General features: G+C 42.7%; 2 protein-coding genes across 4 annotated transcripts; one reads left to right on the top strand and one right to left on the bottom strand.

Annotated features, from left to right (window-relative positions):
* Positions 1 to 5,456: 5,456 nt before the first annotated feature.
* RB195_006685 (uncharacterized protein) lies at positions 5,457 to 11,898 on the bottom strand (the record flags this gene model as incomplete). Its single annotated transcript, XM_064179906.1, has 18 exons — positions 5,457 to 5,795; positions 7,054 to 7,209; positions 7,268 to 7,383; positions 7,558 to 7,680; positions 7,760 to 7,877; positions 7,936 to 8,037; positions 8,372 to 8,464; positions 8,574 to 8,734; positions 9,191 to 9,394; positions 9,845 to 10,036; positions 10,096 to 10,300; positions 10,386 to 10,503; positions 10,608 to 10,742; positions 10,862 to 10,990; positions 11,066 to 11,258; positions 11,443 to 11,573; positions 11,668 to 11,794; positions 11,853 to 11,898. 18 exons carry the CDS (start codon positions 11,896 to 11,898, stop codon positions 5,457 to 5,459), a joined length of 2,688 nt encoding a protein of 895 aa, XP_064036823.1.
* Positions 11,899 to 14,807: 2,909 nt separating this feature from the next.
* On the top strand, positions 14,808 to 22,153 carry RB195_006684 (uncharacterized protein; the record flags this gene model as incomplete). 3 transcript variants are annotated; one of them, XM_064179905.1, is made up of 9 exons in its annotated part: positions 14,808 to 14,897; positions 14,966 to 15,025; positions 15,909 to 16,049; positions 16,532 to 16,744; positions 16,864 to 17,001; positions 18,477 to 18,630; positions 18,677 to 20,205; positions 20,265 to 20,588; positions 21,929 to 22,153. In XM_064179905.1, the coding sequence occupies 9 exons, from the start codon at positions 14,808 to 14,810 to the stop codon at positions 22,151 to 22,153; spliced, it is 2,874 nt and encodes a 957-aa protein (XP_064036820.1). The 3 variants fall into 3 exon arrangements, with proteins under 3 accessions (XP_064036820.1, XP_064036822.1, XP_064036821.1); XM_064179904.1 differs by lacking the exons at positions 14,808 to 14,897; positions 14,966 to 15,025; positions 20,265 to 20,588; positions 21,929 to 22,153 and having other exon boundaries at positions 15,921 to 16,049; positions 18,677 to 20,244; XM_064179903.1 differs by lacking the exons at positions 14,808 to 14,897; positions 14,966 to 15,025; positions 15,909 to 16,049; ... (2 more) ...; positions 18,477 to 18,630; positions 18,677 to 20,205 and having other exon boundaries at positions 20,283 to 20,588.
* Positions 22,154 to 26,069: the final 3,916 nt, after the last annotated feature.

Below are 26,069 nucleotides of genomic sequence, written 5' to 3'. Positions count from 1 at the left end.
ACTTTACATCCCGTACCTTATATTTTCCATCAGCTTTCCAGATCACGTCACTTTTGTGGTACACTGTACCATAATATTCTGTAAGTCATATAAGTTATTCTTTGTGAATACGCTTCGTTCTGACTTTTCAGCACCATTTGCACCAATATCCCAGATACATTCGTAACTTGCCAGCACAAAATCATTTTTCCTTTCCAAATATTGAGTTCTCTAATGGATCCGCTCAATATGACAGTGAAGGATATGATATTAACTTTCATACTACAAAGTACCAATCAAAACATGAGCGCAGCCTTACAAATTCTAATGTCAAATAACTGCACAGGTATCTAAACACAGAAGCGTACCCAAACGAGGCTGTTGCTATGCATTGCACTGGTTACGAATATCACAGAATATCGCAGTCAGTTTGAACGGAAATATTTTTCAATAAACTTCCTTGACACGATGGGATAATTATTGGCATCAAAACATCTTGAACAAAGTATTTAATTTGTGGTGAGCAGCGTTGAATGCGGAAACGAAAAGAGTGGGAAGTTTTTTATTTTAATCCTTCCCTGAAATTGCACCGTGAAAATTGAAGTTGTTGAAAGTTGTGAATGTTGAAAGTTCGATGTGAAGTGTTCATGACTGAGCGAAGCAGACTTAGCCAACTAGTAACGATATAAGGAAGAACAATTGACGTTTATCACTTTGGAATGAACCGAGGCGTTTAAAGGCATCACCCCACGAATCTGGGGTGGTACGGATTTCAGGTGGAGAGTTCCCATACGGGGTAGTAGATTATGGAGAGGGGGTGATTCCGTCCATTTCTTCCTAATTGCCGTAAAAAACGGCCCATAAGATGCGGCTCGTGCGCAAGGCTGGCGCGCTCCAATCGAACTCTTTGTAGAAAATAGCGCCCCGGAACGCTCGAAACCGCATCTTCCGGGGCAATTAGGAAAGAATAAACGGAATCACCCCTCTCTCCATAATCTACGACTCCGTATAGGCATAACCCACCTGAAACCCCCACCACCTCCGATTCGTGGAGTGATGCCTTTAACATACAATTCATGAACGAACAATTCATGAACGTGCTTCCTATCTATTATTTATCCATACAAACAGTGTTGCTACTTCTGTCTTTGCGCTAAATACGCTCTACTGGTATAATGATTATAATTGTCGAATTATGCAGGTCTTGATGAATGTGATGCTTCACTTTTCAGTAGTTGTTTCTGTCTCGTTTACTTTCTCCTGCATCAAATTCTACGCATATTTGAAGGTGGAACTGAACTCTTTTGAGAACTTTGTTGGCTATGCACGACGATTTTTGTGGTCATGCATGTCATGCTCAATGCTTTTCTTTTTTGTGGTCTTTTACCATATAAATACTGTTGATGGGCATCTCCAAAGAAAACATTTCACTAGTTCCCCCCAAATCCTGTGAGAGTATCGTATTATTTAGGGAATTCGCATACCAACTAGTTCAATCAGCCGCCTTCGCGGTAATCTTCTGGGGCAATGACCTTTGTGCAACGGCTGCGCTTACGCGAAAATTGAGTCGTTGAAGGACATCATTGTTGGACAACAACCATAATTTTATGGACAACAGAATTTGAAATGGTTTTCAATATATTTGGAGTTACCACTTAACTTCCAAGAAATATTATTATTCCCTTGTTGCTTGTTTATCTACATATCTTATAGTTTTCTCTGCACATTTACATCGTATTAACAGTTCTTCTGTGCCAGTTATGAGAAGAAAAATGAAAATGAGAACTGTTCACGAAGCGGTGACTGATATATAACTTTTTTCTTTCTGATAGCGTTTCCCGATGTGTCCGATGTCCTTTACACCTAGAAAGGATGTTGGGGATTAAAGGCACCCCGCGAATCTGAGGTGGTGAAGATTTCAGGTGGAGTATTCGTATACGGGATGGGAGACTAAGGAGAGAGAGAGAGAGAGAGAGAGAGAGGGGGGGGGGGTGATTCCGCCCATTTCTTCCTAATTGCCGTAAAAAACAGCCCATAAGATGCGGCTCGTGCGCAAGGCTGGCGCGCTCCAATCGAACTCCTTGTAGAAAATAGCGCCCCGGAACGCCTGAAGCCGTGTCTTCCGGGCCGTTTTTTTACTGCAATTAGGAAGAAATCTCTCCATAGATCTCCCATCCCGTATACGAATACTCCACCTGAAATCCGTACCACCTCAGATTCGTGGAGTGATGCCTTTAACCAATGAGTGTTTTGTTCTCAAATAAAGATACTCGCAGAAACAAAAGGCATTGCAAATTTCTAGACTTTCTGGTAGAGAATTCTTTGTTCAACGTGATAGTTGTATTTTGATTTTATTTTTTAATTTCCTTCATTTGTTTCTCTCAAATCATTATTAGTAGTGTGTAGTGGACAAGACAGAGCGTATTCGGCAACAATTGGGTTTTTTCCTCGCACTTAATCGAGAAAATAACCCCGTGTAACTGAGGTTTGTATTGTGTATAGAAAAGTAGCACTGCCTTAAAAGCATTTTTTCTGCATTTACAGTCACCGAAGCTACTCACGGGATTTGTGCCACGTAAGGAAAGTATTGGACGAGACATGAAAAAAGTGAAAAAAACACACAAAATGTAACAAGGAGCGTAGAACACCCTAGTGAACGATACGAAGGATGACAGCAGAGAGCATATTATTGATTGGTTTGTTGTAGGTCCTTAAAGAGGAGAAGAAAAGAATTTTTGCTCAACCGGCCGACGCTGTGTGATCCGTCCTTGAGTTCAAAATTTCCGCTGTTGTCGCGCGAAGAGCAACAGCGGGTGGTGCTTTAAAGGCATCAGGAAGAAATGGACGGAATCACCCCACGAATCTGGGGTGGTACGGGTTTCAGGTGGGTTATGCCTATACGGGGTGATAGATTGTGGGGATGAAGGTGATTCCGTCCATTTCATCCTAATTGCCGTAAAAAACGGTCCGGAAGATGCGGCGCGTTAAAAAGGCTGGTGCGCTCCAATCGAACTCGTTGTATGAAATGGCGCTCCGGGACGCTCGAAGCCGAATCTTCCCTGCCGTTTTTACGGCGATTCGGAAGAAACGGACGGAATCACCCTTCTCTCCGTAATCTACGATCCCGTATACGAATACTCCACCTAAGATCTGCACCACCTCAGACTCGTGGAGTGATGCCTTTAAGGAGCTACAACAAAACAATCAATAATATGCTCTCTGCTGTCATCCTTTGTATCGTTCACTAGGGTGTTCCACGCTCCTTGTTAGATTTTGTGTGTGTGTGATTTTTTTTTTCACTTTTCGTCGTCTCGTCCAATACTTTCCTTACGTAACACAAATCCCGTGAGTAGCTTCGGTGACTTTGAATGCAGAAAGCAAATAGAGTCAAAAATTGTTCTCTGTCTTCTCAATCTGACATTTTCTGATACAAAATGCATAGACCAGTAAAATTAAGAGACAAAAGATACTGGGTTGTACCTTAAAAATTCTCTACCAAACAATAAAAACTTGGCAATGCTTTCTACGTATGCGTTTTTCCATTTTCTATGTATGTATTTTTAAATTTGAAGAAACCATTGTCTACTTATTCCTCAACAAAACAGCAGTGAAAAAGAGAATGTAATTAGAATGAATGAGAAGTCATTCATAAATACTTTTTTTTTCTTTTCAGACCTAAATTCCCATCTTCCTAGCCTATACCTCTTAAAGAGGTGACTAGAACTCACAAGGGAACAGTATGTGAAAAGTATGTAAGATGTTAATCTAGTCATACACTGCGTAATTCATAATTGCGCGACGATCAGTTTGACCTTTTCCGTTCAAACTATGCTATCGATATGCGCCTCCTGAAAATGAAACACCCACTTGAAAACCGATTACTCGAATATCAGTCAAGGAGTGATTTTTTTCTCTCCTGCCTTAAAATGTGAATTTAGCCGGAAAACTACAACTCAAGCGATTCCGAAAATTCCGCTACACATTATTATCACTAAGTGATACGATAGTGTTGCAGTTTCTCGATTTATTTCCATTTTTCTTCACAAGATTTCAACTCATTCCTCCATTGATGTCACTACGACATTATTCATTTCAGATGTATAAAATATATGTATATAAAACTCCAAAATTTGCTAGATGTGCATCGAATCAGACCACGTTCACCCTCCTGACAGGCCAGAATAGTAAAAATCATCTCTCATTATCGGAGTAGTGCACTGAGACAAGACGTCGGTGCTCCTAAGAGACTTTTTATTACATTTTTTGTGTGGTAATGCATATTTAGGATTGCGTTGCTGCGTATTGCCCCATATGCCTAAATTTATACGACCCATCAGTGATCGTAGTCGTCAAGGACTACAGCACCAACAGACATGGTACTAACGTAATCCACTCCTAATGATTCCTGAGATGTCATCGACAACATCGTGATCTTCTTGCTTCTAGAGAATTCTAAGATCCCAACAAGCCCCGATGACCTATCATGGAAGTTAACAATGCTCGCCTTCCTCTTGAAATATTGTCCAAAACTGACCTCCTACCTCTTCTACAAGCTGCGTTCACTTAGTGACCGACAAAAATTCTACAGAATATAAATGCCAGGCTAATACTTTATATGCATATGCACCAGAATATTTGCTGAGTATCAGGTAGCTAATCGCACATACACAGAAGAATCAAAGAGTACTTTCCCCACACCTCATAGATGCCACACATCGTACAACTCCGGAGATCCAGTGATCGTAACGACTAGCACATGAAACTGAAACAGGTGCTGCACAGGTAGACATGTGAGTATCCAAAAAACTCGCTACTGAAGTTGATCTCTGTAGAGTCGAAGTATTTGGGTAGATTAGAAAATAGACTGTAAATAAAGACATGTAATTTTCATTTAAAATTGAAGTGGACACGTGTTCCGAACAGAAAATAGCGTAGAGTATGAGACCAACATTGAAGAATATATACTTGAAAAATGGAAGACGAATTAGCAACGAAAGAAAGGCTTTGTTGGCAATGTTGTAGATAAAGATGTCTGAAAATTGCCCTCATCGCCTATAAATTACAAAAAAAAAAACAATAAAAATGAGAATTACTTGAAAAATTACAACCTAGAAAGCATTAAAAACCATTCAAGGAGATAGGAGACCAAGTGACGGCCGTCGAAAGAAAAGTCTTGAACATGAAAGTGATAAGTGAGCAAATATCGCTGATAATACACAGTAAAGGAAACATTTGTGTGCACACATTGAGGTGAATGTCACCGTTGAATTACTCGAAGAACCGTGAGACATGATGTTTGGCAATGATCATTATGAAAATTGTAAAATGCTCAGTATAATACAATAGTATGAGGAATCAAAGTCATTAAAAATGGGAAACACCATGAACTGTTAAATAATAGAAGGACAGAAAAATCTCTGAAAAAGCACCCAATTTCAATATATAGACATGTTTCTGGCTAATGATCATGATGGCGATCATTTGCCTTTTCCCCGCGATTTCGGAGCCGCATCAGCGCTTGTTTGCCGCTTGTTTCGTCGATGTCCCCTTCGCGGACCACCGAGTGCACTGCCTGGATCCGCAGCTGCAGTGTATGGCGGAGGCGGCTCTACAACCAACACAGCAGCTGGTGGAGGTGGAGCTGATCCCGACGGAATTAGAGGTACAGGCACAGGCGCTGCTGGCGGCAGAGGAGGAGCAGAAGCTCGAACGGGCCGAGAGCCTGAGGATGGCGGCTGAGCATTTGAACGAGATGGTGCACCACCTGCTGAGGTAGCTACTGCAATTGGAGCGCGACTTCGTTGTCGACGCTGACGCTGAAAATAGAGTATCGCCGAGAAAGCAGGGAATAGGATCACAATCAATCAAGAAGAACATAGAACAAGTTAAGACACATTCGTCCCAGTTATGATAATGCATTACAAAACAAAGACATTGTAGGTGCACTTGTATTTTAACATTTTCCTAGCTAATTCGAATTTTAAAAAAATTCACTATGTAAGTAGTGAGAAGATCAAAAACAACTGAGCAAAAACAAGAGGTGTACATTTAGAAAATTAAACCGTACTAAATATAATATGTTTGCAAAAAGACGCCATTTTTATTTCACGTCCAAGTTTTCCTATCCTTCGTGGACAATAAAAATATTCGAAATTCATTGTACTCCAGTTCGTTTTTAAGAGCACAGACTTTTTCCAAAATCTTTTACGCAAGATGTCGAGACTCTCGCAGCACTTGCATTCTTATGTACATCCTACCTACTACATTAGTAAAAGACTGTTTTCCCACGACTAAGTGAGATAGCAAGCTAAGCGCTATTAGCAAAATTAACTAATCAGTCTAGAAGCATCATCAATTGCCAGTCTCCTCTCTTTCTTTGGGCCCGTCAACGCCACTATTACACTAATTACTAGAGTATCACTATTATTATTAGAGTATTGAACCGTCAATAGGAGAAGCGATACAGGCCAAAATTGAAAGGTTAATATTGCTATTATTAGTATTGCTGAAAATCTAGAAATCTAGCGGTCAAGAATTTCTTAAAGACTGTAATACGTCTGACCGACGTGGACTGCACAAGTGACCAATTTATTACTTCTTTATAAAGTTTCAACTTCTAATACGAAGAACTGGACAAAAACGATGTGATTGGGGTTATCACAACGATGAATCAAAGACAACTTTTTTCCTTCGAGCTACCATTTTAGGACTTCATATGAAAAATTAATTTCAGCAGACGCACTGGCTTTTACGATAAAAACAGCCACTCCTGACCAGCGCAAATGTATGTATGACGTAAACATATGAGAATACTTCTTTAAGGAAAATTTTAGATAATAAAAAGTAAAAGAGAACCTAATGCAGCCCTAGGTGCATTAATGGACATAGCAATTGTCCAAATTGCTAAACACGAGGTGAATAGTCTTAACCAATGAATTTTTCGAAGTACTAAAAAGAGTAATTGGACCATCAAACTTCAGATAGAACTTGAGACTAAGTTATTGAGATGTGTATAGACGTCAAGTGTAAAATAGAAACTAAACAGAACATTCTACAAGTATGTTTACAACTCACAATCAAAGTAGATGGCCTTGTAAGTGTCTGATACAAGTTGAGTGCTGGAGGTTTGTTGGGATTAGTACTAGGTGTATGTACAGCACAACATTTGATGAAGAGAGCCATGAACACCAGCAGAGTCAGTGCACCACAAACAACAATCCACCATTTCTCCTGGAATAATTCCCACAAGTAGAAATATATACTAAAGCCCCAAAATAGGTTATCTTACTTGCACCCATTGTGTGACGGTTTCGATGGTCTTCTTGTTAAACAGGAGGTTCTTCAGACGAGCAAGTGGGCCATTAGCATCTACGCTGCGGCACTTACGGAAAATATCACAATAGCCTGGAAAAAAGCAAGAAAAATCATAAGTATTTGCGAATAAACACCCAAATTCCACCAGATATCACCTACAAAAGTAACTTGGACTAGCCAATGGAACGAAATTGCTTCGAATTAAATAATGATTACACAATAACACACGGGAATTCGGACAAACGTAAAACTCTTGTATGTAACCTTTGTAGTTATTGCACGGCGATCCCGGATGAAGGACAAGACCGCTTTTTCCTCTCCTTCCCGACTGCACAAAACGTGTTCTGTTGGCCGCAAACTCCGGAAGATTAACGCTCGATGTGCACTCTGAAGATTACGTAGGCTACTTTTCCTACCTTGTCAGTGCTTGAAATGAACACAACACAAATGTTTCGAATTTTCTCACTTCCATCTTTAATACAAGCAAGATAGCACAGTTCCTCTGGTTTTCCTTCTGTAAGAAAGCAATCCTTAAGTCCAACAATTTCGCATACCGATCCATTGCAACTGCCTCCAGAACATACCTTTAGAAGCATAACGTATACAATGATGGTGAGTAACAATGTAAGCAATAGTGTAAACCTTTGTGCTATCCTGACAAGGTAATCCATTTTCTTTAGGCGGAGATGGAGGACACTGTGCAGTGAAACCATCACAAGTTTGCGTATGACTGCATTCAGACTCCTTGAAAAAAGAGGAATTTCAAGTCACTGCGTCTTTAAAGGCATCACCCCACGAATCAGGGGTGGTACGGATTTCAGGTGAGTTATGCCCATACGGGGTCGTAGATTATGGGGAAGAGGATGATTCCGTCCATTTTTTCCTAACTGCCGTGAAAAAAAAACGACCCGGAAGATGCGGCGTGTGCACAGAGCTGGCGCCCTCCAGTAGAACTCGTTGTAGAAAATAGCGCCCCGGAACGCTTGAAGCCGACTACAGTATAGGCATAACCCACCTGAAACCCGTACCATCCCAGATTCCTAGATTGATAGCTTTAAAGCAAAGTAGACAATCTCACCTGACGGCACACCTTGTAGTCATTCTTCTGGTGAAGAGAACAAGTTTCAGGATTGCAACAGTATCCCTCGGAAGGAGAGCACATAGCTCCTTTCTATAAAGATTCTCCTGCGATTAGCCCGAAAATCCACAACAAGTAAAAATCATCTCCACAGACAGCCGAAATAAATAAAATAATGGAACAGACGTAGTATGTCACTCGCCTTCCTCTTACAAGGTCCTGCGACACTAAAACCATTCTTCGCTGACTCATGTGGCATGCAACATTTATCCCCCATCTGATCACAATCCGCTTGTGAGAATCCACAATCACACTCTTCTCCTGGCTCATGTATCTGATTCCCGCAGAACGCAGATGTTCGCTCTGAAAAGATGTAAATACCGTCTTAACATTTAGATTCATCAAGATTCACAATTTCACTACAATTCCTTGGTTTCAAACTAGTCCTAGTTCTCATTTGTTTGAGATTTTGAGTTGTAACCATTTTTATAGATCAAGAAATGCTTAGTTCTTGAATTGGCTATTTTTTAATTCGCACACTAATGTCTGGGAACATTTGAACGATATAATAATAACTAATTTGAATCTGATTTTTGCAAAATTCTTTTGAAAATCAAAAAGTCCACAACTAACCAAATGTTAGTTGTGGACTTTTTGATTTTCTCAAAAGAAATGTGATGCATGTATCTTGCCGAATTACTACTACACTGATAACCTGAAATAAAGAACTTCACATTTTGCTGTATTTGCACTGGTATCAAACCTCTACTTTCATTCTTATTTAAAAAGAAATAACCATCAACTTCTGTATGTAAGTACCTTGGAAACAGTTACGCTTCATCAGAGCGCCGACCGGCCCTGCATGACGAGTAGGATCAATAGGTACGGACTGTAGAACAACGTGCAACACGCTGGAGATATTTGCAACGGAACACGGCGAAAACTTGGCGTTGTTCACTTTGTCGCCAGAGGTTGCGGAGGCGAACATTATGAAATTGCCATCAGGTAGACCTGGCTGACACTCTGTAACATTCTCTTTATTTCAAAACTTTCTGGCTTTCACCTTTATAAGAATAAAAAAGTTAAATCAAATCAACGTATAAGAATATATGAGTGGCAAACGCAAGTTGTCTGCTTCGAATTTGCCATATAAAACGGACACCGATTCTTATTCATTATTTGAATTAAGGCTGATCAAAGACTTATCAAAGAACATGCTAATTAACCAGTACGGTATTCTTCACACGAAATCAAACATGGGGATTTTAAAGAGTCTAGCTGGCGAATTTGTGATAGTTGTTGAATGATCAAACAAAACGTTTAATCCGATCAAAATATATATATATATATATAAAAGATATGTATTTTACGGACAGATACATCCCTAACGAACACCCTTCAGGAAGACTTGCCGTTTGCTGCAACCCCAAACAAGTCAGCAATATCTTCTTCAGAATCTTCTTGAAAACATACCAAGAGGATAGTCATGTGGAGATCCAAAGTTGTGACCAATCTCGTGAGCAAGAGTGAGCTGTGATACTCGCGTAGGAACACGATTTCCGTAATTGACCAGAGTTACGATTCCGGTATTTAAAGATCTAAAAACCCAGCCTCTCGATCCCTCATTGTACCTTTGGTACACTTGACAAATACCACCCGCCGTGTCTAAAAAAGCGGAGTTACTTGAGAACAGCATTTGAAAGCAAATATATTCAACCACTCACTGTACTGAGGACTTGCTACCCATGCCAAACCAAGAGTACCTCCAACGAAATCACGGAACGTGAGAGCATAAGCTAGACAAAATGCTGAATGATTGCGTTGTGAATTCAAGTTTAGGAAGTTTGACACATCGACGTTCTCTTCACAGAAAGGGTTATCGCTACCAGCAACGGGACGACCGCGGTCGCACGTCTCAGGTGTGTAGATCTGAATGGCAGAAAATGTATAACAAATTACATCGATTTCTTTTTATTACTGCAAACATAATAAAATAAAAAGTCAGAAAACTTACGGAAGTTCTTTGAATAACAAAATGAAGTCCTTTAATCCCGTTGAAGTTAGTTCCTTCATAGATTTCGTTGACAGCTTTGATGTGATTATAAAATAAGCTCACAATTTCTTCTCGAGTCCTAGAACACCAACAGATAATAGATGTCTGAGTTCTTTAACATGTATATCCAGTTATAAGCATATATACCGTTGAATGGTAGTCTCAGAAGGATAGGAAACGTACCGAATTGGATCGTTGTTCCCTTCTTTTCGCTTAATGTGTTCATATAATTTATGATCAGCCTGTAGGTACAGAGAGCATGTTCTCACAGTATATAATCCCTTCTCATCGCGAGTGGCTCTCTTCGATCGTCCATGCCTGCGTTTTAGCTGATTAATACATAAAAAGGAATATAAGGTAACAAACAATAAATTCCAAGCTTTTAATGACTATATGTAAAAAATAACATTAAAGTAGCAAAGTTATGTGTTGCCTACATGGTCATGTAATTAGTGTACACATCCGATGGCATTTCTGCTGAACGCTGGATGCGCTCCATTTCTCGTTTCACCCGATCATTTAACCCACAACCATGTAAGTGATCATTGCCAGGGGATGACGCTGATCTGAAAGTCCCGCATTTAAAAGTCTCTTAAAGAAAATACAAGATAAGTCCCACTTCACTGAAACAGATCACAAACCGTTTAGATCGCATTTTGCCGTGGTTGATTTCTGCATCGTGATAAATGATTGAATGATACTGAGAAGGTCGAGATCCAACATCAAAATATTTTGCTGCTCGGTCCACTGTGTACGAATGACCATCCCCCGAAATAATGTGACCGTCGAATACTCCATCAAGAATAGATCCATACACTTTCGATCCAGGGTCATCTGAAAATAGGTTCACTTCACATTCTAGATCTGTAGTAGAAGTTTAGAAAACTAGTACATTTGTACCCTTCTCATTACCAATGCAGTCTAAATACAACAAAAATGACTAACAATATCCTCATTCAGAACATAGTTGCTTACCTACACCTTAACACAATTTTTTGCCCAAACATCAATGAACAACCTTTTATATGCCCCTCGTATAAGAAAGTGTGAGGCTGAATTTCCTCATATCGCCCATTTTCGTCTAAGATATGGTCTGGGTGGAAGTTTTCATTGAATTCATCCAAAGGAAGCAAGCTGAGGTGAAATGTTCTGAAAAAAACATTAATTTGTAATAAGTGATAGTTTATCTAGAAGCATATGTGCGCTGGACAAATGCATATGATAAGAGTTTGATTGAACCAACCTGTTATATGCGTGAAATCTTAGATGTACAGGCTCTCCGTATCCTAACGAACGTTTTCTACGCACTGTGTTCACAGTGCGATAGTTCAGAGTTTCATAGTTGTCAACAAAAGTACTCAGTGAGAACACTGAATAAATGACATTGAAGCGAGATCAAAGGAGAGTAAACGAAGAAAAAACGCAAACCTAAGGCGGGAAATAGAATCAAGAATAAAAATGGCAAAGCCAGCATGTTGTGCTAAACAGAGGCAATGTTGGATTGAATGTTTCCTGCCGCTGACTATTGCAAATCCATGGGCAGAAATGGTAAAATTCACCTAAAACCTATGCAGATCCATATTCGCTTTCTAAAATCTATTCTAAAATCTATATAATATGACCTAAAGAGTAAGTCCAAACAAAAAAACTCAATGAGTACGATATACGGTATCAAAACGAAATGGGCATAGAAAACACCTGATACACCTGAAAAAAAAAACGGAATCGTGATGTAGTAACGAAGAACCACAAAGGTCAACGAAGACCCCGAACAAAGAAAGAAGCAATTTCATCTCCCAAGGACACCGCCCTACTCATGGGTGCGAAAGAAAGAGTGTATTTAGTTCGGCTGGAAATGCACTGCAAAGCGTGAGAAATCTAAAACCGTTAGAATGAAAGAGGTCGAATAAATCTCCAAAACCTTCTCTCAGATGAAACAGCGCTTGCTTTTGAAGAACAAGTTTGCGCTTGTCGGACTGGGCACGACCGAGGCGATGAGAACTCCTCGAAGTGCTTTTGGAAAAAAGTTGTCAAACATACGTGGTCGACAGTGGCACACGTTTCGAAATTACCCGAACTAGTTCAATTAAAACAAACGAATAGCCCTGCCATCAAACATCAATACAATGCCGGAATCACAACCGTAACATTCGTCCACGTCAATAGATAAACTCAGATATTTCGGCTTATGCTTATCGCTAGTCACAGAAATTGCAAACATAAATGCAAGTAAAAACCACAATAATGGAATCATTGCCGCCATATTGATCGTCATCAGGAATGACAATAAGCGAATATTTCATAAAGCTGAAGTAATACCCAAGCTCCAGGTGTAAATGAAGTACTATTCGATTCTGCGAAACGTAAACTCAAATATGATATCAAATATAATTCCATAAAAATCCGAGCAAGAAACAACATCATATTTAGAATAAAATAAATAATATTTGAAATAATAAGTACGTTGACGCTCGAGTTTTCCCACTATACCTTCTAAAAAACCAAAGTCTCAAAGAATCATGAAGGTAGTAGAGACATAACAAGTCTTGGCAGTGGTGAACAAACGGATTTCAATGTTATCAAAAGGAAATTGATCCTGAAAAGACAAAAGCCGGGTAAAGTTTCGTTGGATTATTTACTTGATTTGATTATTTACTTCGAGAAATAAGGCCACTCAGTGGCGCCCTTATTTCTCGAAGTAAATAATCAAATTAATGGGGCCCTAAGGCCGAAGCATTAGTCTTATAGGATCTATGACATGTAAATTTAAGTTACAAAAAGAAAGAAGTAAGTTAGATCTTCGGGAAATAAGGGCGCCACTGAGTGCCCCCCCCCCCCCCCAGCGACATTTTCCCCGAAGTTTACGTAGGTTCTCGACTGACCCAAGCAAGACCTGCGTACCTACACGAAATCTAGGGTTTACTCAAATTCCAATATTATAGTTAAAAGGGCCACTCTGATTCTTTTTCGAGCTGTCCGGGGCTGTAGTCGAGACAAAGGGAAATGAACTCGGCGCAGTTACGCACTTGTGCTCGAAGCTAGCAGTTGGCAACGAGATGGCCCAGCCGCTACGCTCCACAGCACCGCTTCGTTACAGGTTCCTACGTGAGTGCACCTACCTTCATGTCGTTTTGGCGCGATTATATCTCTGGATTTCGCACGCTGGAAGGAATATGGCATCTGTTCAGGTATAAGTTAAACCAGTAAACGTTTTCCGAAAAGAAGAGAAATCAGTCAAAACTGCTTCTCGTGGTTAATCTAAGAATTTGCTTCAAGGAAACTGCCTTTATATTTGGATTTTAAATATGTTAGTGTTGCATTCAGGTTTTACATCTCAAATAGAGGGCTCACTGGCCTAAGCACCGGGTCCCACCTACTGACCCCAACTACTTTGGCACCTATATGCCAGAAAGACGTCCTGCGATGTTCCCAAGATCGATTATGCCACTTCCGCAAACTTCTAACCCATCCGGAAGCAGCGCAATACTTTTCGTTCAGAATAAAGTGCTGATGCAAGTAAGCAATGCTGTATGTTAAACATTACCATGAAACCACGTCAATTCAATGCTTCCCTGTTCCTAAATTAATCCAGGAAGGCATTCCCCGCATAAATTAGTTAAAAGAACAAGTATCACTAAGAAAGTTGCAAAACACATCAAGAAAACACTTTTAGAGTCGCTAAAGAGAAACAAGAGAAAATGTAATTTTGGGAGGGAGTGCATGCGCTCATCTCTGGAACCTCAATCTTTCTTTCGCATACTAATTTCAGCTTACATGTCATAGTTCCTCTTAACTAATGCTTAGGTCTTGGGGCCCCCACTGATTCAGTTATTTACTTCGAGAAATAAGAACGCCACTGAGTGGTCCCCCAACTACATTTTACCCGTGTGACCTTGGTTGTTCTTATGAAGTATTTGATTTTCAAAGAAATGATTGCCAACTCAGGAACGGAGGTGTCGGTCTTGATCTGCACCAACCAAATTTGCTGTGACCGATTTTTATGAGTAGGATACTCCAATACGCGAAATCATGCGAATTCGTAGCGGAAACGGTAGTACTGTTAGCTTTAATAGTGGACAAAACTACGTATGCGTATCAACAGAGTTCGAACAGGTAGGGAGTTTTTACGGCACCAAACGTTTGTGCAGTACGTATCCACAAACATCACAATCCGTACGAAGTTACAGTGATCCATAAATGCGATTTTGATGTTGTCTTTAACGAACATTCACTAAGACGAATCGTCGAGTGATACTCGACTAAGATGAAAGAAATAAGCGTGACTCAGGAGAACAATCCAGTATAGCATTTGGAATTACCTTAGCAGACCAAGTAAGACGAAAATTTATGGGAAGCCAACACCGCCACCAATGAAATAAGACGATGAATCAGCTGTTCAATGAAGCGGCGCCAGGAACCAGCCCTCAGTGTGGTCCTGTGTTGAACGAGCGGAGGTTTCTCCCCATGGAGCACGTCAGCTGCACTACCCGGTATTGCATGTACATCGATATCTAGGGTTGTGAAGTGTTCTTGCAACATAGTTATTGTTTCGTGTATGCGATCCAGCCAAGTACATATTGCTCGGACAGCTAAACCAACTGGTAAGTAGATTCAGATCTCCTGTCTCCTCTTAGTGTCTTTGAAGTCGTGGAAGTCATGAAGTGAAACACATAGACTGAGTGCACTGTAGATCAGTTGTATGTACATTTTTCATCCTATCTCCTCTACCCTCAAAATGCACAAGGACGAATAACTGTAGAGCGGCACAGATTTTCCAACAATCCTTGAGTTAACGCATACCTGCTGCGCTTCCTGTCTGTGTAGCATTGGTTTGCCCTGTAAATTTCTTTTCATGACCGTAAATTTTTTTTCTTTAATTCAATGTTGCCTGGATTCTTCGTCAAAGCAATCGACAGTATATCAATTCATCAATACACAAAGATCATTGACCCTTTTTATTTCGGTGATTACATTGTTGATTGAAATATCTGTCTCGTTGAATAAAAGGAGAGATGTCCGAAAAGGTTAAAAGGACCTTCTGAGCGAAATTTCTATCCTGGTTGCCCCGCGGCGATCCTTAGCAAGTCTCCGCGACATTTTGGCGTGGGTGACCTTGGTCCGATAGTTGAAACTCCCCAGATAAAAGCATGCCGCACCGGTTTTTCTTAGCTATTGTCATCTTCCATTATATTTCATCACAGCAAGCTTTACGGCACACTGATGGACTTGGAAGCATTTCCAGGATCTAAAAATATATTGCAGTTCAGTACATCCGTTTGATTCATTTTCATCTACTTTCATTGACGGAAGAAGAAAACAGACTGGGTACGAGTAGGGTAACACAATTCATTCTAGCCAAATTAATGATAACACGATTCATTCTAGCCAAATTAATGCAACAAAATGCGAATCACATTCCGCCGGGGTTCTCTCGTTTTTCTCATGACTCCTGACGTGTTCGTTCGCTGAATCTGTCATTTTAAGAGGAAGTCAACGATGTCCCTCAACAGGAACAGCGTTCAGAAAGTACAGTTGAACAATGAGGAGCTGCAGAAGTTACTGAATAAAATGTCCAGTGACGAACGCAAAGAGCTCACTGACACCCTGAAACAATGCACCACTGAGGTTTGTTTTCTTTTTTTTTCCTCATTTCTGTACGACTGTTTATCTTGTACCTCTGAAAAGTAAACGCAAAGTTCGTGGAAATGATGTTATCTCATGGTTTCTTCCGTCTAGTAGGTTGAAATCGAAACACAGTTCATTAGAATGATAGCGAAAATGTGAAACACCCCTACCAGCCTAGGTATCAGAAGTCTCAATTTGTCCGACGATACATCTCTTTGCGCTCGTACGATTAATGAAATGGACTCTACACGTTTCTATTTCGTCGTTTGTTCACTTCTTAAGGATTGTCTTATCGGGTGAACTGGGGCCTCTGGTTCTTGGAATTATAGGGAGTGCTTCGCGTTTTCGGTATCCTTGAAGACTACGTTTGACCTTTGCTAACTAGGAGCACGACCCAACATCGAAAGTTTCCACGAACTCTGTTCATGAAGAACATTGATTCTAATTCGTATTTAGGGATAAACTTGTCTTTGAAATTTCAGATGACCATGACTCGTGGTGTTCCTATTACCGCTGCAGTGCTTGGCTCCTTGTACTATGCTCGAACACGTCTACCTCCCCAGTACCACTTTGGTCCAAAAGGTTGGCCATTTTATGCAATCATGGGTATCGGCACCCTCACTACCGTCAATATCCTTTCGATGGGAAAGTGTCGTGATCGCGTTCAACCGATTATCGGTGAACTGTGGCAAAAGGTTAGAATATACAACTTTATTTCACTTTATTATTCTTTGTTCGGCATTCTACCTCTGTCTGTTTCCTAACTTTGACTTCTTTTACAGTGAAGTTCATCGTCAATCTGTCTTTATTTTAGTACAATACTGGTCAGTCCTCAACCAACTATGACGCGATTAGGCGGCGTCATCGTGAAGAGTACGGATTTACAGCTCCCACTACTGCACAACTACCAAGAAAGATTGACGACATGCAGACCTCCACTGATCGTACATATGTGAGTTGTAACAGTTCTTAAAAGCAATAGGCATCGCCGTCGGTGATAAAAACGATGCTCATCTGCATGGAAAGGAGAATTAAAGGCATCACCCCACGAATCTGGGGTGGTACGGATTTCAGGTTCCTATACGGGGTCGTAGATTATGGAGAGGAAGGTGATTCCGTCCATTCTTTCCTAATTGCCGTAAAAAAAAACGGCCGGGAAGATGCGGCGCGTGCACAAGGCTGGCGCGCTCCAATCGAACTCGTCTTAGAATATAGCGCGCCAGAACGCTTGAAGCCGTATCTTCTGGGCCGTTTTTACGGCAATTAGGAAGAAATAGACGGAATCACCTTTCTCTCCATAATCTACGACTCCGTATAGATATAACCCACCTGAAACCCGCACCACTCCAGATTCGTGGGTGATGCTTTTAAGATAGTGTTCTTGTTGTGGCCAAGTTCTCTATATTGCGCTAGCGGGATAGTTCCACACTAACCCTCGTCTCCGTCTCCTCTCTTTCATAGTCCTCTGAACCGTCTTAGGGCTCAAAATTTTGTTTCGGCTGGTCCCCTGCCGCCAACCTCGAGCGCTACGGTCTCAAACTGGGACAGAGTTAAGGAGGACTGAAGGTGGAATGCATAACTCGAAAAATATTTATAACACTTTCTTCTCTGATTCCATCAAATCAACATGTATTTTGCAAGTTTCTTTATCTGCCACATTCCGGTCCCCTAGACCAAATCTTCCAATCCTGTATTCCTCTTCTGTGGCCTTTCGTAGTTTTGCGTTGAAGTCTCGGACAACGAATTTGTAGAAGGACTTCTCGTTGCGGATTACTTCCTCCAGTTCCTCGTAAAACGCGTCCTATTCGGGTTCATGAGCTGCTGATGTTGGTGAGTAGCAGTTGATGATATTGATGGGTTTTTGGCGCAGAGGGCGGAGGCGAAGAATGGCCAGACGAGGTGACAGGATCTGAAAATCGACAAGATGGACGACAGATGTGTGCACAACAAAACCAACACCGCCTACATTTCGCGACGGAACCTTCTCTACACGAATGATGAGTGTACCGTCATTCATCTGTCGTACGTCGCTCCTTCTGCACTTGGTCTCCTGCAGAGTAATCACGTGAAATTTGATACGCTCTGCAGCTCCGAGAAGGGCATGCGTCTGTGGACACTGTTCTCGCGTAGTAAGTACACAGTCTGAGACAGTCTCCATGGCGAGTCGTGCGTGTGTCGCCTTGGTCCAAAGTCAATGACGTCCTGAGCAACCTGAGATTTGATCGCCTCTCACCGGTCGCCATACCGTCCGACGTCCGAGACGGCAGGGTACTGAGGCAGTGTATATGCTGGAGTGGCAAAAAGATTTTTCCCCAAACAAAGCAGCCGTGCCACGGCGAGCTTAGCATTCACCACAGGTCGTCGCCCAACCTATATGGATCAGGGAGCCACCTTGCGACATTTTGCCAAGACGTTAGTAAATCTTAGCATGATGAAAATGACAATCGTCTCCCCGGACTGTTGTCCGCCTCTCGCCTCATTCATGGGAACTCTCTTTTCATGAAAAAAGATCATCGTCGGTGGACATGGGGATCGCCCAGTGGCGCGACTCGTGCGGAGATCGACCACATACTCACCAACCGTAAGTGGTGTCTACTTGACGTCTCAGTAGTACCATCCTTTTGTAGTGGTTGTGATCACCGTCTCCTCCGTGCGAAAATACGGCTTAGCCACACGATGGAAAAAGAACATCTGCTATCGGCAACGAAGGAGAAAAGAAGTCGTCTACGACGATTGCGTACTCGAGGATTCCTTGTCCCAAGGTGACTGGCACATCGAGGAGGAGGAGGACCCAAACGTGGACTACGAGATGCTGCTCAGAGGATTACAAGCCTGTGCTGAGCGTGCCTCGAAGCCGCGCACGACAAACTTGGATCGAATTTCGAAGACCACCAAGGAATTGTTGGAAGGAAGAAGGGCTTTGATCCGGCTTGATCCGAATGCATCGCACATTGCGCGGTTAGTAGCAAACACTAGCTGCAGAAAAGCGTTGCAGGAGGATCTTTTGAAATACAGGCAGAAGAAGATTCTGGAAGCAACACAAAGAAGAACGAGTCTAAAGAAGTGCCGCAGGGATCTCCACGAATATAATATTCCGCTAGCAGCCTTGCTGAGCGAAGACGGGACTCGCACGTCTTCTCGTCGTGAGATGGAAATCATTACGGAGAGGTTCTACTCGAACCTTTTCCGTTCATCAACTCCTGTGTCAAGCCCGATCATCCCCACTGGTGAAGCTCCACCACGGATTCTCCCTTCGGAAGTACGAGTCGCTATCAAGAGCATGAAACCTGGCACAGCCCCCGGACCTGATTTTATATCAGCAGACTTTCTTCGTGCTGGTGGCCATCCGCTTCATGTAATCTTAGCAGCGCACATGACATCCTATCTTCAGAAAGAAAGGATCCCAGACCAGTGGAAGACCTCGCAAACCGTTCTTATCCATAAGAAAGGTGACCGAGAGGACCTTCGGAACTACCGTGCGATATGCTTGCTGAGCGTGTTATACACAGTATTCACCAAGATCATCCTCACGCGCATATCTAGGACGCTGGATGAAGCCCAGCCTCAAGAAAAAGCTGGATTCCGCCAAGGGTTCAGCTGCTTCGACCACATCCAGACCGTGCCGAGGGTCATAAAGGTTTGCCGGAAATACCGCCTGCCCCTTGTTCTAACCTTCGTCGACTATGAGAAAACCTTTGACAGCATAGAAACGAATGCAATACTGTCAGCGCTGGTCGATCAAGGTATGGACGCGTCGTATGTGAGGACATTAGCCAATTGCTACGATCGATGCACGACTAGGATACAGCTTTTCCATAATTTAATAATAATCCCTCTCACCATACCCATTGGAAACGGGGTACGCCAAGGCGATACTATATCGCCGAAGCTGTTCACGGCTGCATTGCAATGGATAATGAAATCACTATCCTGGGAAGAAAGGGGCATACATGTTGATGGAAGATTTCTCTCGAACCTTCTTTTCGCGGACGACATCGTTCTCTTTTCGAGCAGTACCAATGAAGCAGAAACGATGCTCAACGAATTGAACGAAGCAGGGAAGAGAATAGGACTGCGAATAAACAGAAAGAAAACACAGTTAATGAAGAACGCCTACTGCGAGGACGGAGGAGTACAACTTGAAGGCTCCCAAATCGTGAAACTTCGTCATACGTATACCTCGGGCGTTCTATGAACATTGAAAATGTTTTGAAGGAAGAACTAAATAGAAGAATGTCAGCAGCATGGGCAGCATTCGCAGCCGTCAGGGAAGCTACGGACCAACTCACGGACCAAGATCTTCGTGCCTATCTGTTCGATTCGACAGTTCTTCTAGCGCTCTGTTACGCAGCGGAGACGTGGGCAGACACCGCTGCCACGTCTAGGAAGCTACTTACTACCCACAGAGCCCTTGAGAGATGTCTTCTGAAGTTTAACCGGCGCACACAACACCTGGCCGGTCTTTGCGACTCCGACTTGAGAGGAATGCCCCATCTTCGCGACCCGGCGGAATATGTATCGAAAGCAAAACATAGATGGGTCGGTCATATCATGAGAAGAATCGACGATAGATGGACTAAAAGAACGCTAGAGTGGATCCCAATAAGAGACCCTCTCTTTCTAGTTCAAATAGTCTGGGCCGATAGAGCTATCGAATGTGTGAGCAGAATTTACTTCAACTTAGCATTAAAGTCAACAGGGAAGCAAATGCAACTCTGGAGATTGTCTTCGTCCAAACATGTAATGACGGAAGGGTTTTGAAAAATACGATCGTAACGGCTACATTGATAGCTAAAGAAATAAGCTTTCAGAAGAGACGAAGAGTGGGCGATACGAAGTCTGCTGAAAGAAAAAATGTAGTGGGGGCAAAACTACAGGAAGCACGATGCTGTTCCTTAGGCGGCTGCGCTCGAAGCGGTGCAGTGTAGCATAACGGCTAGCACCATTCTTCGTTGCAGTTCGCGATTGTCCCATCTTGATCCCAACTGCTTTCACCACCGCACCGCTTCGAGTGCAGCCGCTCACTCAAATGCACCATGTCTCATGTCGTTTTGACCCTACTACATATGTAGTTGGCGCAGATATGTGTTCAATCGAGGGGTCCGATGCGTCTGCCGCAACGGACGCTTTTTCTCTGATACGTATCCACTCCGTACTTTCTCTTATCCGGGCAGAATCGAAGGTCTATCGCGTTCATCCTCTGAACACAGTCGACAGCGATCATATGCACTCCTATATCAATCTATTGGCGTACCTTATCTCAGTTCCTACACACCCTTATGGTAAATCACCAGTGCAGAGAGTGTAATTGAAGACACCAAAACTTTCAATACAAATAGAAGTGCTGATAGAAAGTAAATCAGTGCAATGAAAGTGTTTATGCATCGATTACAAGAAGGAGGCTGAACTCCTTTCCTTTAGCAATCCTCACTGCCAATCATTTCGCAACGATTTTTGTCGCTACTCGTCCATAACTACCAACAAAAAACGATATTTCCGTGCTTTAAAAGCAGCATACTATTATGAATCTGATGTGGTGAGGGAAAAGCTAGAGATTGGGGGCTCCACTTCTTCCTCCCTAATTGTCGTAAAAAACGGCATCCTCAGCGCAAATTTTTACGACGATTAGGGAGAGTAAATCTACCCCAGATTTCGCAATCTACGCCCCATCTCTAGCTATCACGCGGATTCCTCCTCAACGTTAGATTCGTGGTATACTGCCTTTAACCACGATAAATACTGTACTCTCGGAAGAATGTAGCTGACTTCATAGTTGTTCCGCGCCGCCTAAACGGTGAAACAGCAATGCGGAGCGGGATTGCCAGCTCTCAGTAGCAGACGAAGAAACGGTGAAAATGGTCATAGTGATTTTTTTTCAGGGAGATTCGTATGGCCCTGGTACTGAATCAGGAATTCCTTCAACTGAATTATCTTCTGATAAGTACGACAAGGTGTTCGACTTCACTACGGAACCCACCGACAATTCGCAGCTAAAGAAAACAACCCCACAAAATTATATGTACGGTATGGAGGAACCGGTCTACATGTCTGGAACACCCACCGCTTCACAGGCATCTCAGCGATCATCTGAATTTTATCGGTGATGAATCTTGTTAGTTCGATAGTTCATTTAAAAAGAAAAATAAAGAATAGCAGTGTCACAAATTGTGGACAAATTGCATATACTGTGCACATTTTAGAATCATGTTTTAGAGAAGCTGTGGCTCTCAGCGCATTTGAAAACAGTTAATAGTCCTCTTCTTGAATAGTAACTTCTGTCCAGAAAATGATCTTAGATGGTTAAGACTACATTTGTTGATTTCGAGTTCATTACCTCATGTACATCTAACTGCCAATAAAGATGTGATTAGATGCTTAGCCTCAATCATTTTTCAATAGTTGCAATTTCTGGACCCGCTAGAGGATGTAGAAAGTTAGAAGAGGCCTAGTAGAGTCAAAACGACATGAAGCACAGTGCAGGTGCGTAAGCAGTTGCGCTCTAAGCGGCGCGATGGAGATAGCAGGTGGATTCGAAGTAGGACCATCGCGAACTGCAGCAATGAACGGTGATAGCAGCGGTCTCCACTCCATCCTAACCACTACGTTCCTCAGCATCGCTTCGAGCGCAACCGCTTACGCAACTGCACCGTGCCTCATGTCGTTCTGACCCGACTATATGTACGAACACAACTGGTGAGCTGGTGGTTCGCAAACGAAACTGACCACAGCGAGGACAATACGACACCAGTGCAGGTGAATGGAGCGCTTCCTTTTCGCGAGACTGAACCAGCAAACTGACAAAGGGATAGCCAGTGCACTGGCAATAACTATGCAATAACTAATGAAACGGTTCGAACTTTCTTGGAATCTTGAAAACAGTTGAGTGCAACTGTTTTTCTACTAGTGTGTTTACGAAATGAGCTGACTCATACTGCATGTGTAAATCAAATACGACATCAGTACCCGATAATACATCCGTTATTTGGCAGTAAGACGTATGACCTACAAGCTCGCTCATTCTTCAGGGCAAAGTGGTACGTTAACATATGATAATAGAATCAAAACGACATGGAGCACGGTGTAGGCTCGAAGGGGTAAGGTGGACCGTAGTGTTTAGTAGGGGACCCTTGCCGACACCATTCCTCGCTGCAGTTCGCGATGGTCCCACCACGATTCTAACCGCTACGCCCCGCCGCAGCTCTTAAGCGCAGCCGCTCCCTCAGCTGCACCCTGTTTCACGTCGTTTTGACGCTACTGTGTAGTTGGCATGAAACAGGTTGTGGCACGACAATGCGACGCGACCTCGGTGAAGACATGCGTTGAGATCCCTCTACAGTATGCGGGGAACTGTCTGGATCTCTTTTCTAGTTTTTTTTTCTATGATTTCCACTTTTTTTCGCGGAATAGTGCATGGATAGACCTGTGCAGCATTTTAAAAAGTTACTTCCCTTTAGTTCTTTTCGCTTGTTTTGCTCCTAGGTTACCTCTTGGACTACATCCATTTGTAAGGATTTAATTTTTGTCCCATTTCTGTGGAGTTGGGGCTCGATTTTCATTTTTCGTAGTCGTAATAACAATATTCGAACTTGATTTCGCTTTCGCGAAATCTTTCGCGGTGGAGCATTCGTATATGGGATGGGAGACTATGGAGAGGGGGGTGATTCCGTCCATTTCTTCCTAATTGCCGTAAAAAACGGCCCGGAAGATACAGCTTCAGGCGTACTGGCGCACTATTTTCTACAGGGAGTTCGACTGGAGCGCGCCAGCCTTGTGCGGCGCCGCATCTTCTGGGCCGTTTTTTACGACAATTAGGAAGAAATGGACGGAATCACCCCCCTCTCCATAGTCTCCCATCCCGTATACGAATACTCCACCTGAAATCTGCACCACCTCAGATTCGTGGGGTGATGCGTTTAAGGTTTTACTTCAAATCACGGCAAACTGCTAACTATTACTTAACTCTTTTAAGACTAATGGGACATACATATTGTGCTAGACATTCGGAAATCTATGTAGAGAAAATGGATTCGTCAATTAACGAACCAGTATGCACTATCAGTTCCATGCTATGTCTTTACGACACAAATTCTATCTCTGGCGACCACTAGAATTCAACAATTGCTAGCGACACGTTACGCACGTTTTTGCTGCGTTTTTCTATACCTTGTGAGCATGGACAGTTGGTAAACGGCTGCCTTCGAAGCGGTGCGGTGGAGAAAGAGGTTGGAATCGAGGTGGGGCCATCGCGAGGAATGGTGTTAGCAAAGCTCCTCCCACAATCCCTCGATCATAACCCTAATTTCTACCGCACCTCTTCAAACACAGCCGCTTATTGTTCTGTGCTTCATGTCGTTTTGACTCTACTAAGCTCTTCTGCCCGCTATAGCCGCACGACCAATGGTTCGAGACCGCCCTGGTGCCTGCCAAGCCTATCATCTCTCCAAGGTCGATAAATTGGTACCAGACTTGTCTGGGAGGATAAAACACTGACTTGATCATCGGCTGACCCCGCCAGTCATTGTTGTTGTTGCAGTCAACACGCGTTCCTAACCACAACGATTACGAACCGCTAAAAAAAAACGCGTTGGTGCATTCCAAGTGGATTGATACGCTAGTGACTCCATTCTTTTATCCTTACACCCTTCTGCTGTGTTTACCAAGCCTAACAAGAGGAGGGTACTGGGAAGTAGACACACTTGCACGGAGGGAGAGTACATGGGAGCAGACATATGAAATGCGTCTTAAGGTGCAATGCCACCACAATGTCTGATATGCTTCTCATCCAACCCTTTTGATCGTATTGTCGCATCGGCCCGTCATCGTCATCGAACCCGTCTCATCTGGCTTCACTGCCGGTTGGAATCTGACGCTACAAGACTCATCACACTACTTTCAGATGCTAGCGCACGAATCTAATGCCGAGTCTCTGGATTAAAGGCATCACCCCACGAATCTGAGATGGTACGGATTTCAGGTGGAGAGTACCTATACGGGGTCGTAGATTACGGTAAGGAGAGTGATTTCGTCCATTTCTTCTTAATTGCCGTAAAAAAACGGTACGGAAGATGCGGTGCTTGCACAAGGCTGGCGCGCTCCAATCGAACTCATTGTAGAAAATAGCGCCCCGGAACGCTCCAAGCCGTATCTTCCGGGCCGCTTTTTACGGGAATTAGAAAGAAATGGACGGAATCACCGTTCTCTCCACAATCTGCGATCCCGTAGACGAATACTCCACCTGAAATCCGTACCACCTCAGATTCGTGGGGTGATGTCTTTAAACAACGTGCCATAATCATTTCCATAAAGATAAAGATCCTACACCAGACCATGTAAATTGTTAGCTACTAATTAAACAGTTGCGTGCGTGTGTCCAATTTTTGAGAGGAGAATCTGGCAAACCTGAAACATAGAGGAGAGTAGACATACAGAAGGTGAAACATTGCGCCAGTAACAGTAACAGCTGTCACGGCCATAGAACTGCTCGCAATACCTCATTTACTTTTTGAGGAATTCGGAACGAATTATTGATACTGATGGACCAGAAACCGCGCTGACTCCAATATCCTGTCGCACCAATCTCGTAATGTAGAGTCCCCTCAGTCCCTGCACCACCAATTTGATGCCGATGTACCCGTCTCACTTTATTTTAACAGCTTTTGGCGTCGGCCACTCGACACCATGGAAACCGTTTAACCTCTTTTTTACTGCTTTCTGGAGCAAGCATTCAAATCCTACAGAAACATCGAGCCGGAATCGAACCAGTTTTACAGCATAACAAGTTTTCATGACACACAGACACAAAAGCCCAGACTAAGCTGAACGATTTTATGCTTAGCAGTATACTGTTAGTTATCTCCTGGCCGATCCGTGACGAGGTTGTAGTAAAGATGACGAACTGCGTTTCCCATCAAGCCTTCCTTTTGAAATGAACTTCAACATTCGATCATTGATAACTGAAAGATATGAGAAGCTGACCCGATATAAAAGCAAGAAATATAGTGAGTATGATCATTTACTCGC

This window comes from Necator americanus, chromosome I (assembly GCF_031761385.1).
Source record: "Necator americanus strain Aroian chromosome I, whole genome shotgun sequence".
Classification (NCBI taxonomy): Eukaryota; Metazoa; Nematoda; class Chromadorea; order Rhabditida; family Ancylostomatidae; genus Necator; species Necator americanus.
The sequence above is the reverse complement of the archived record's forward strand: the minus strand, read 5'-3'. Positions and strand labels throughout refer to the sequence as shown.